Below are 13502 nucleotides of genomic sequence, written 5' to 3' on the forward strand. Positions count from 1 at the left end.
AGAAATAATGATGTGATGTATATCGTAACATATATTGATATCGACTGATATGAAAAAATTAACATAATAAGACTTTTTTCCATATTGCCCAACCCTAGCTGACATAAGAGATTTCACAATATGCATGACACTATTGTTCAAACCATCAATGAGGAATAACACCATGCATTCCTAAGTTTATTACCTTTACATCTGGCAGAGCTGTGTGAGGATCTGGACTGGTTTTACGAAACAAAGATCAGACAAAAGTAGACGTGTTCACATTTGGTTTCCACATGTGGACTTTAGTTTTTCCTGGTAAAAAAGGCAAACTGCCATGAGTCTTCACCTGCAGTACTCTCAACACCCTACTCCTATGCTCAATGCAAAAATCATACTGGAAACTTTTGTCTAAAATCTTAATCTATGGATTTATTCTCTGCAAATATTATTTTAAGTCAGCAGCTTAAGACCAGGCAGAATAATTAGCACATGGCTTCTCAAGAAATGAACTTAAGTACAATTGTCTTAGAGCTGTAATTAGAGCTTTTCTGCACTTATTTGCAGGGAAAATCACATTAAGATATATATAATCCATCTATACATAAATAAAAAAGCTAATTTCAGTTTATATGTTATGTAGTATTAAGCTATTTGGTTCTCTGGATATTACTGCTATGCTGTCCTATCCCTCCAAGGTCTCTGCTCCCAGCCCTGCAGCTCCGGGGTGGCCTCAAGTCACACTAGTGTGTGCAAGTGTGTATGTGTGCTTCAGTGAGAAATACAGATCTAGTGTGTGTTTTGTAAAATTGGATCTGTGTCTTATGTGTATGTGGATGTTTGGCCACAACTTCGTGAGCATTGAGGGGGGAAAAAAGGGTGTTCAGGCTTCCAGTTTGATGTGTGTGGGTGGGTATATGTGCTTGATCCAGGGGATTCTGATACACTCCTGACTGAGCTGGTCTGCTGTGTTTGCCCCGAGGCTGCGGCTCTCTAGCAGGTGGAATGTAAAATACACACACACACACACACACACACACACACACACACACACACACACACACACACACACACACACACACACACACACACACACATTCATACATCTCTGTGTGTAAAGAGACAGAGCAGAGGGATCTACACCTGTAAATGTTAAGTGAAAACAGCACCAGTAAAGTTCTCCCTCCCCGGCTGAAACTTTCCACCTACCATCAGTGTCCGCTAGTGCTGCGGTAATGAACATGACCAGAGTTTACAATAATACCTCCTGCAGCAGTCAACACTTTGTTAGCAATGTTTTGTTAGAGTTTGTTTATTTGTTGGAGCAAGTGAGCATTGCATTAACTGGCTTGCACACATGGGGAAGCTTGTTACTCTCAACTAGAAAAACAACAAGTACTTTGACTTCGTTTTGACAGTGAGACATCCATGAGGTTATAACTTCATGGCCATTTTGATAACACAAAATAGAGTTGGACGATATGTTAAAAGTCATCAAGCCGCCGCTGAATGACCGATGGCTGATGTATTTTCACATGCGCCACTTTCATTGGAAAGGCACAATGGTTTTGTTTCTCAAATGCAGCGTTTCAGACATTAGTAATGTTATCGTCTACGACACTGCAACCCCAGAGTTAACTTCTATAGCGTCCAGAATGACAGGCTTTTCTTATCAGTTCTGTTAAAGGCTTAATGGTGACACACATCATCACTCAGCTTAGCTGGAAAAGCTCTGCTTTAGCAAAACAGTATTAGGGGTTCAAAAATATATCAATTTAATGATCAACAATCCAATATTATCGATGCAAAGTGAAAATGTGGATACATATCTTCAAGATACACAGATCCGCTTTTTAAAAAGGTTCCCATGACACATCCAAGTCACAATTTCTGTCCAAGCGCAGTTCCCTCCTACACATTCAAACAGTGCTTGCTGCCTTGCGCCAGGCAGATAAAGACAAGCAGCCAAGAAAAAGACTTTGAGGATATTTACTAAAATTGTCTCATATTGATCGCAGATCCCTAAATTAATTCGAATCCAAATCATATCATGGCAGACTTTATGATATCAGCAAAAATTGTATCATTGTCCAAAGAATCTATATAATACCAAGTAGTGATAAAACTTGTGACATACACCCTATACAGCACAGGGTTTCCCACGCTCTCATTTACTTACTGTGGGCTGCCACAACTAAATAATTTTAAGAGCTGGACTGCTGATCAAGAGTGCTTTTTGAATATAATGTTCTGTTATTTAAAGGTCATATGGGGCAGAGATCGCACAGCAGAACATCAGGCGCAATGAAAGTTAAACTTCCATTCGCCTGGGTCTAAAACTTTGCTTTGCAAACTGCTCCTCTCACCCACTGATGTGATCTGATCAACTGTGAATGGATCTACAGATCAATTATTCAGTCCACAAGTGACAAACTGCAGCAGAGGAAAAAGATAAGTTATGGAAACTCCATCTGCTGTGATGTGTTCTCAAACCCATAAAAACATCAGATTTTAGGACACAAAATGTTATGATTGTATAATAATTTAAAAAAAAAAAAACAAGCAGTAACAACCCCCAGTTATCAGCTATTGCCACAAATACTCTGTCATCCTGTGAGAAACACTGCGGTATTCAGTTAATTTCAAATAATGTTGCCTAAGACATCACATTTAGTGTTTACTTGCCTGATCGAAAAACTACATGAGGCATTGCACTTGCACACACCAAGTGGCAACCTCCGAAGCTGAAGAGTGAAGCCAACGTAGAAGTGCCAAAAATTGCTGTTCATCGGTTGGCCACATGAGGCTGGCTCAAAAACACGGTAAATCCCCACAGACTCCAGTGTTAAAATATTCAACTGAATAGCAGAAATGAACATGTTTACAGCCTGGTACAAGAAAAGGTTTGGGTCAGGATAACTAATTTTAACATTGGGGACAATTGTACAGGAGGTGAAGTGTTTTAAGTGTATTTTAAGTCAGAAAACAAGATGGTGGCTGAAATACTTAACTTGAGGCTTCAAAATGGTTGTTTACAAATAATTTGGTGACATCAAGGTGGCGACATCTATTATTCTATACAGTCTACAGCTCAAACACAGAGTTTCCTTGCCCAAGGCAAGCATTAATATTGATTCTTGCTTTTTTTCCACTGCTGTCTCTACTGCCCGCTGAGCAGCAGCTCTCATTCCTTCTTTTGGGGTCCACTGTACTTATCCGCTATACTAGGGCAGACCATAAAATTAGCTAAATAAAATGACAGAAATTGCCCCCTAAATATTCTTTAACCAGCTATGTACTCAGCCAAGTGCCAAAAGACAATATATTCATCAAATCACACAATCCATCGAAAAAAGTCGCTAAAACAAGGATTTCATAGGTAAAAAGGGAGACCTGAAAGGTATGCCTCTCTGCAGCCAATACATATTTGTATTAATGGACTGGTGGCATGGATGGCATTCTTGTGTGCATGCAGGAGCATTAGATACAACAGTAAGGGGGAAAAAAAGCTCAAAGAGACCTTCAGGAAAAAAAGCATATCATTATCCCTTCAGCAAGGACATGAGAATTTCTGAGAATGTTCTTGTATGAAAGGACGTTGTTATCGTATGGCATGGTGCCTCGATTAACTTTACATGTATCCGGCCTCCCCATTCATGCTGACTCACTTGCCCTCGAAACCAGCTACACTAGTTCACAAGCTTGTGGAGTTCAAATCCAAATGACAAAACTTTTCACATCGCTGCAAATATTTCACCTGACTGCACAGAAGACTACTTACTGTGCAATATTCATTATGCCTAATGAAAGAAAAACAAATAGATGTCAAGACCTGATTTAAACATCCATTTAGAGGATCTGATGACTCGTGACCATACAATGTTCCTGTAGATGTATGGATGAATGAGAAACAGATGGTATGTGCAGCCAAGGAGTGGAGGAGACATTTCTTCCGATGTATAATTGAGTCTCATCTCTGATGAAAATGATGGCAGTGTAAACCTTCTCTACAGCAGATTTGGTCTCGAATTGTTAGAGATCATTTTGCTCAGTCTGATGGAAAATATACAAAGAGATCAGTGCAGAAGAGCGTACTCCATCATTTAAGTGTGAGTCAGGCTCCAACTCTATTCAAAAAAATCATTTTCTAAAGCATTTCCAATGACATAGAGAGTAATGTTTCTCTTAAAAGAGTTTTAGACATTATGGACCATTACGGCAGCCACAGAGTCCCAGGTGTGATCCACATGTGCAAGCCATAGACGCACAGGCATACACACCTCAGATCTCTATAATCTCAGCGGGTTATACCACAATTTTGTACCGTAGTATCCCCATTTTTCTCTTTCTCTATCTCTCTATGTCAAAGGTTCTATATGCTATTTTGCAGAAGTTACAAAAAAAAGTTTTTCAAGGAAAATTGGGTGCATTTGTCAACCACATATGAATCAGTAGAGAACCTGTAGAGTGTGCTGTTCAGCTTAAAAAAGTTCTGAACAGGATGGCTAAACATTTGACATCAATACTAATATTCAGAATGACTCTTGTTTCTGAGGACAACAGCATTTGTTTCAGCAGTAAGCTCTAGCAGATTGCTGTCACTGTGCACCACTGGCTGGGTCATGTCTGCTCACAGGTTGCATGTGGCTGCAAGTGACCTGATTTACCCGCACATTTAAACAAAGCCCCAATCAAAAGGACACATGATGCTCCTATTCAAAGGAAAGGGCAGCTGAGTGCATCACTGACGACAGCAGAGTGCTCGTTGCAGTGGAACGATGAAGATGCTTAGAGACATTGATCTGTATGTTCTATGTGGGTAAAGATGTAGTATATAATTAAGGGAACTTACAGATACCAGTCAAATCAGCTCCTGTATTGTTTCCCTCCTCATAAATTATGTGGTTTCCACAGTTACACAACAAATTGTAACAGCAAGCTGAAAAAGTTAAAACACCATGAACTCAGACTGCAACGTTAAAGAGCCGCGAGCAGAAACTGAATTTACATTGGAAACAATGGATGTGAAGTGGTCATTTTCATTTACCTCCTCAAGCCTTAAGCATCTTTCAAATTAACAATCTGACAAGGCAGATTGACTCTTTGGTCAAACTGTCTACAAGTCACATCCACACTGAGGCCATAACCTGTGACTTGGGGACACATTGCACACTGCATGGCTCTCTTTAGCCTACTAAGCAGCACTAAAACACAGATCCAAATACATATGCACCGAGTTTGAAAAGGGTCTTTGGTAATCGCTGAATAAGCAGCACCCAATCGTGGATTCAAAAGTTACGGATGATTCACTCAACTTTTGAAAGGTTTACACCTCTTGTAGCACCTGCTGCATCACGCCTGGGGGAGCCAGTTCTTACTGCTAACCACATAGCCATAGTGTCATGTGACCCATAAAAGCAAAAAAGTGTTTTATATTTGCAAATTCAATTTGTGCAGTTTGAGAGTTAATGGAAACCCACCTATTAAAGTCCTGGACTAAAAGAAAAGTTTCTCTTGTATTTTACATCATTTGACTTTTTTTACCTTAGAAATTGACCAGTTAGTTACCAGTTAATGGGTGTTGGGCTATCAGAAGCCAAATTAACTAAAACTGACATCACTTAGTTTGCTCACTCTTTAGAAGTGGCATAAGACAAGTGCTCTGATTGACAGTAGGCTGATGTCAGTGACAGCTGAAAGCAGCTATGAATCATACACTCATCAACGCTGAAGTGCAGTGTAGGCACACAGCAGACAATGGACCACTATACTGACAAAGGCACTCAATTCAGACCGTATCCAGTAAATAATAAAGAAGCCTACTCGTTCAGAAAGAGAGCTTCACTCATACTGGCCGTCATCAGCCCTTTTCATCTTGGAGTGTTTGTGTTTTGGAGGAGGAACAATGTGACTTCATGGCCATATGAGATCCGCCACAGTTCTTTTCATCATCTTTGGAGCGTCTTCTTGTAACAATGGTATTCAGATGGGAGCAGGACAGTTACATCTTGTACAGTTAAGGCAGCCACAGACCAGCCGTCTCTGACAGCCATCTGACATTGTTGGAACAGGTGGTGGTGACAGTTTTTTTTTTTTTTTTCCCAGCTACATAATGTATTAATTCTTTGTTTATGTCTGTGTGGCTTGTTTTATGGAACAGCACATTAATCATTCAACTGTGCGTGCACACTTGTGACTGTCTGATGAATATGTATGAGTGTTAGTTGTGTCTGTCTGTGTTTACAAGGTTCTTCTTGCATTTTCTCGCCCATATGTTAATGTCTGTGCATGTATGCTTTGCTGTTCTATTATGATAAACACAGTTTTAGACCCTCAGAGTGATTTGGTTTATTGCCACTTTGGGCTACATCACATTTACAGTCACAATCTAATAAATGATGTTAGTGGAACATCACCACTATTGTCCTTAGACATATTTACAAGTAAATGTGTTAATGCAACTGAGTGTGACCCCTTGCCAGTGCTGATGTTGCACACGAGGTGGTGGACAGCCTCAGTGGCAGTGAGCCAGCAGCTGCAGCTACAAAGCAGCTGGAGATGAAAAGGAATGCAGAGAAGAAATGCAAAGCGTTCCGCTAAATCTTCCCAAATGATTTAGACATGCGGCGTCCAGCCGCTGTGAATCTGAAAAACCCACACAGGAGCATTTAAGACACTTTGATGTGCATTTTTCTTCCTGCATTTGAAAAGCCAACTGTGAATATGTATCACTTTATCTTATGAGCTGCAATGATTCAAACCAAAAGGTTACATTCACACGATATTTTCTCACAGGGGGATTTCCAGTGGCCAAGGGAAGCCTTCTAATTTGCACTTTAACTATATGGGGCCGACACATGCTAAATCTTCCCCACATTTGCATTTACAGGCTAATCTCTCTTCTCCTCTCTAACTAGACGGCTCATGGCATTGGGTCACTTTTCAAATAAAATTTGGATACACGATGCTCAAGCTGAGTGTTAGAATCTGCGCTCCTTGCATATTGATAACAAATTAACTTCCAGTGTAATAAAGCTTTGGAAGAAGCCAAGGACATAGATATCATAGTTGTTCCAACTGTTTGGTGACAATGTGACCTGTGGGAAGCACACAGCTAAAATGTAACATTTATTCACAGAAGAATGTGGCTGATTATTAATTGAATTAATCATTCAAAGGCCACCTGAGGATACACAGACTGATAAAGAACAAGGTTAAAAGACTGCGTCTCTCATCTGGCATGACTCAGGGTTTTCTACAGAGGTGGGATACTTACTGAATTAACACCTGCTTGTGGTATTGTTGGGTGTTCTCTTCTGAATGGGAGTGGGGCCAGAATATATCCCAAATAACTCTCTCAATTTGTATTTAGCCTAGTTTTCAGGTGACATGCGTTCTTATTGTGTTTAACGATACAGATTGCACATATCTTATGGGGTGTTATTGTGTTTTATGTACAGAAGACCACCGGTGGTGGTCAAACTGTGGCTAGAACTTTTAAAAATGACCGACTGTTGTGGGTTTGAAGGAGTGAGTGCTTTTAAAAAAGCGGATGCAGTTGGTACCAAATTAGATTTAATTCAACTGTATACATACAATCCATGCAGGATTGTGTGATGATGCAATTGCAACCATTAAAGCTACTGGAAACGTGGCTTTAAATTTAAGCAAGAATGCACATATTATATCAGAGTTGAGTGTCCCATTAAGTATCAACAAAAATCTAAGTGAAAATTAACATTAGAAAGCGGAGTTCAAAGTAGCTCATTTTGAGGATAACGGCATTTCTTAAGACTGAGCGTGGCAGATAACATTTTGACTGACACCTACAACTGTCTCTGTTAACTGTCTCTCGTCTCCACGACAGCCATGGAGCAAAGCAGAGTGGACGTGATGCAGCTCTATCTGTTTCCGCCCTCTGACTCTGGCTGCATTCACAAATTATAATTAAATACATAATAAATAAATACATTCATAATAAAAAAAAACATATTAAGAATTTTTTGATGATTTGGGTTACCAGAGGCTTTCGTGCAAATGAAGCCATCCCTGTGAATTCTGCACAACCTCGCAACTTTGCCCAACCATTGCATCTTTACTGGAAATTTGAAATGGGAAAACTCTCTTTTCACTGTAGACCTGCACAGAATGTATTCTTTCCCTTAGCCCCCCTCCCTCTCTCTATGTTTATCATGAGCCTCCATGCCTGGGACAGAGTGACACACATACAGTGAGAGGGCATCACACAGCTAATGTAACCCAATAATTATTAATAAGTTTAATGACAGAGTCAAGCCGTTTTGGTGTTGGTGTTCGATTAATGGCTCAGCGCGGGATGTTAAACGCTGGTTCAAAGCTTCTGCTTGAGCTGCAAAATATGACTAAAGGGATGGAACCATGTTGTGCTGTTATAACTCGTGCTAACTAGGCAGCGAGAGCAGGAGGAGAGCTGCTTGACTGTTCTTCTGCCCAGCGTGACCAGAAGCAACAGTTTATTATGGGTGATCAGCTACCATCACAGATAGATTCTACTACTGTGTAAACGCCGAATGCTCATAATTATAAGCGACAAGTCTGTGGGAGCAACACAACTAATTTTACAATTTTCACTTGTGTCTGGTATTTCATTGGGTAAAAAAAGCAACTTGCATTGCAGTTTTTTGGAGACACTGCCCTGAAATTACATGTTTCAGGATGCATCAAAAAACATCCAAAAACATCCAGCAAAATCAGGGAAGAACTGACAAAATACAAGTTAGCTATCAAGCTAGGTAGAAAACAAGCCAACTGACCTGCGAATGGTTTTCAGCTGCTTAATGCAAGTCTCTTGTCTTTTCACTCGCTACCTGTGGGTAAAAATGGTGCATTCTTGTCCAGGCTTGACTGAAAGTAACAAAATTAAACTGTTCCACTGCAAATATAATAGTACACAATAGTAAGTGCAAGTGTTACATTTGATATAACAGAAGCTAGGCTTTCCACATCTCATGACAGCTTTAAGCAAAACAGGTAAGAAAACAGTGAGTTTGCAAATTCTGTTAAGATTACTTAAGTTTTTAATGAAGATTCCTGGGCTCTTAGTGGAGACATGTGGAAATACAACATCAAAAATATCTAAGAGACCTGAGAATCAACCACCCCAATTTGCAAGATATTCCTTGCCAAGTTGCTCATTCACTTGTTCCCCATGTTTTCAAAATGAATCAAACCAATTTTAAAAACTTGTGAAAGACAGAACAGTAAAAGTGATATAGATGCACGTTTCAAAGGGTTAAGGTGTGATCTATAAGCATAATAAGATTCTATAAAATCTAAACAATAACCTACCCTTGTGTCTAATTATGTGAAAAGTTCCATACACATATTTGAAGAATACATTTCTGCCCTTCAGGTAAAAAGAGTAGAAGTGCTTTTTCCCACAGCAGAGGTCAAATATCAAATGAGTGAGACAACAGTTTGGACCATCATTTTGTGACTAAGCTAAACAGAAAAGATGAGATGTCATCGGGAACTGTCAGACACAGCTCAGCAGATGACAGTGAATGATCGATGGGGTTTACCCATCGTGCTCTGCTTTACTCCTCCTCCTCCTCCTGTCTCCCCAGCTTCCTCCTGCGGGTAACTTTGTGACTGTAATATTAAAAACTGTGCACAAGGCTCAGACAAGCGGGACATGCTAAAGCATCTCCAACCAAACAAAATCTTTTGGAATTTCTAAGCTCAGAGATGCTTACACAAACAGGCCGGCAAAATCCATCTTTCTGACAGAATCATTTCCAAAGCTCAAAGCTCCAACTGGGCTCCTGGATGCACTTCTGAGCTGTGCCCGCCTGGGAGAGTGTCTCTGTGTGTGTGTGTGTGTGTGTGTGTGTGTGTGTGTGTGCGTGCGTGCGTGCGTGCGTGCGTGCGTGCGTGCGTGCGTGCGTGTGTGTGCGTGTGTGCGTGTGTGTGAAGGGTACCGAAAAAGAGAGGATAAAATATGAGTCATTCAGTACAGAATATGAACTGTGTATGTGTCTGTGGCTAAATCAGTCTTCAGCTTTCTTTAGGCCACTATAAAACATGAGTGTTTAGTTGTGCACCCTTGACTGTTTTCCCCAGGCGTCTATATGCCCGCATGTGTAAGTGTGTGTGTTTCTGAAGAGAGATTAATGACATATTAAAGTATTCCTATCCCTATTCCTACCATTTCTCAATGACTCTGTGCGAGCCACCAGTTTACACAAGCTGCCTCTTAGCACTGTGTGTGTGTGTGTGTGCATGTGTGTGTGTGTTTGTGTGTGTGTAGCATTTCTCTCCTGACGACGACAGACTGTGGTACAAGTTCAAATCAAAGGATTATACCCCTGCGGCAATTGGACTGAATGAATTGGACCTTATGGTAACAGGCCGGTGAATTGGAACAGAGTGTAGGGATGTCACTCTAGATCTCACTAAGACAGACAGACAGACAGACACACACACACACACACACACACACACACACACACACACACAGAGAAGTCCTTGTAAATCTTTCTCACGAGGTCTCCTCATTGATTGCATTCTTTCTGTTTTCACCAACAGAACAAATTCTGGTCCTGTACCTCAATCCTAATCTTTCAGCTTAACCAGGGCTTGCAAACCTTTTGAAGCCTGATATTCAATTTGTAGTATTACATTTGTCAGTATTATATTCTATGTTTCAGCCTTCTATCATCTCCTTGCCCTTTTATTCAGCCTACAGTCAAAATTAACTAAACATGTTCTAAGAGAACAAGCCTCCATGAACCAGTCAAATTGCACTTACAGTTTACATCCATGTCTATGAAAATACAGATACTTCACACATCTTCCCTCGGCAACACAGAAGATCTGTACAACAGCACAGTTTCAAGTTAAACACACCTCAGATTGGTGTCTCCAATTCCATGTCTAAACAAATGTATCACTTTTGTTCCTGAGTTATGACATTGAATAATTGCCAGAGTAGTGTTTTTGCAGAACATTATGATGTCACAGTAAGGTTGACTTTTGACCTTCTGGACATAAAATGTCATCAAATCATGAACTTTCCTATTGGACATTTGTGAACAATTTTGTCATAATTTGCATATGAATTCTTGCTGTCACAAAACATGTTTTGAAACAGCAGAGTGACCTTGACTTTTCCCCTTCAACCACCAAATTCTTACTAGTTCATTCTTGAGTCCAATTAGACGTTTGTGCCAATTTTGAAGAAATTCCCTCAAGGTGTTCTTGAGATGCCATTTTCACAAGAATGAGACAGACTAGGTCACAGTGACCTTGGCCTTTGACTTAGGACCGCCAAATTTGGATTAGTACATAGTTTCGTTCAAGTGAACATTTGTGTCAAATTTGTAGATATTCCCTCACAAATTTTGTTGATAGATATCTTGTTCACAACTATAGGACAGATGAATGGACAGATAACCCGAAAACATAATGACTCCGGCCACAGCTATCACTGATGCCGAGGTATAAAAGAAAAGGCTATGAACACTCTACAGCTAAGAAAAGACAATCCTTTATATTAATATATTAGTATATAAATAGTATGAACAAGACGCAGAACTCAATAATTTTAAAAAAATTACATTAAGTGTGTGTTTTTTTCAGATAATCTTGAACCCAAGAGAATAGATAGGACCTTTGAATCTCTTGTTAAAAATCTGAAATTATGTCATATTCAGAGATGTGGAAGTTTTGCAAATATTGACATTATCTGTAGAGATATTTTACGAGGGTCCACGCCATAATACCAAGAAACTTGAATGTCTTAAACCAAAGTCCCATTGAAATCTGCCCCATGTTCATCTAGGAACAGCCAGCAAACACCACGCTCCTCTATAAAAACCTTTATTCCTTCCCCAGCAGGCTTTTTGAAGATATGAAGAAACAATAAATGAGGGCGGGCCCAGACCTCAACCATTCAACAGACTTATACTGCCAACTGATGGGGTTGTAATGAAGCTACCATCCACCACACAAGCACATCATGGAGTGGTCAGAGTTTTTGAAATGTTGCTCCATACCACCTTTACAACCAGAGAGGATAACAAAGGGTGTGGTCATAGTGCTTTAAAACCATTTGGAGCAAATGAGGGGCCTCACTTCAAGCTGCCGCTATGAAAATAAGCAGGCTGCTGTAAGAGGTGGATAAAAATCAAACTGTGATCTTGACAGAAATGTGCTGTTACAAAAATGTGTGAGAACAGTGCAGTCTGGCTTAAAAGGAGACTTGGTTAACAAAGTCTCAACACTTCAAAGAGAGCGGAGCAGATGTTAAATAATGAGCTTTTGTGGTGTTTTCTGAACAATAAACAGTGGAGATTCCAATATTTATGGTTCAAGGTTATAAAACAGAAAACTGTCAACATTGTTGTGGTTACAACAGTTTTACATTTTAGAACTTGCTTTCATTATCATTGCTTTATAACATGCATTATTAAAATCAATTTTTCAAATTGCCTTCATTACAGCTTCTGCTCAATTGCCTTTTCTCAAATTAAAATATTAAAAAGAATCAATTTATTGTTCGGCTGTGGTATAAAAAAATAAAACATCTCTTACTCTAAACATGTCTCTACTACATCATTATATCAGATGTCTTCTACTCTCTCATATACTATGTTTAGGGAGCAACATATCCTAAAACTCATCTATTTTTCTAAAATCTTTGAGCCGCTCTGTCCTGGAGTCAGTATCACCAATAAGCTACAATATCCTTCTTTTCCCAAAATGTCAACACTTGCAGTGACAGAGACAAAAGATTTTCATTTCCTGAGTCACCACAGTGTATTTAATCAAGCTTGGATTAAAATTTGTTTGGAAAAGGCCCAATGAGCCATGAGGACTGAAGTCATTACAATGAGAATTAAAAATGTTACATACAAAATAAACCTTGAGGCCAGCCTACCTGTAAATGGGATCCTGCATCACCATCATCTTGCTTTCATCCCACGTCCATTCCTTCTTCTGTGGAAATAAAAACCATAAAGTCAAACCACATTTAAGCTTCTGAAACAAAGGGACTAAAGGAAAGGAGCAAACCTTGAACATTAAACCAAACATTGTATAAAATAAAATATTGTAAAAACATATTTATGATCCTTGTCTCATAACTGAGAGTGAGATGCATCCAATTATGTCTGCTGTTGCAGATATTATTAGAACATCTCCATCTTTGAGACATTTATTTATATTTTTCCTTTTGTCTGTCCATTTGTTTAAATCCAGCTTCCAGTTTAATGTCATAATCAAAATGTCAACACATGAGCACAGAGAAATTATTAGATTGATTTCAATCTCCGCTGAGCTCTGTTGACTCTATCATTCAATCACTGCCATCTCTGCGCTTTCATTGGCTCCGATGCACTCGGGTATGTAAATAGATCGCTGACCGTCACACTTGACATTTCAGCTTTCAGGACAGCAAGCCAAACAAGACGAGAAAACAGGTGGAGGCAAAACATCCTTCTATCGACCGGCCTGTCATTCCAGCCCCCAGTTAATTTGTCTTT

The 13502-nt window shown here is 39.6% G+C and overlaps 1 protein-coding gene across 3 annotated transcripts in view; it reads right to left on the reverse strand.

Moving 5' to 3' along the window:
• The window catches only part of nos1apa (nitric oxide synthase 1 (neuronal) adaptor protein a), a 259106-nt gene that overhangs the window by 157203 nt on the left and 88401 nt on the right, over positions 1 to 13502 (reverse strand). For all 3 annotated transcript variants that reach the window (XM_042513910.2, XM_042513916.2, XM_088077451.1), the window contains exon 4: positions 12899 to 12957. In XM_042513910.2, coding sequence (XP_042369844.2) covers positions 12899 to 12957 — 59 coding nt within the window. The remainder of the gene's footprint in view (positions 1 to 12898; positions 12958 to 13502) is intronic.

This window comes from Plectropomus leopardus, chromosome 5 (genome assembly GCF_026936395.1).
Source record: "Plectropomus leopardus strain MGB_pleo_1.0 chromosome 5, ASM2693639v1, whole genome shotgun sequence".
NCBI classification, from domain to species: domain Eukaryota; kingdom Metazoa; phylum Chordata; class Actinopteri; order Perciformes; family Serranidae; genus Plectropomus; species Plectropomus leopardus.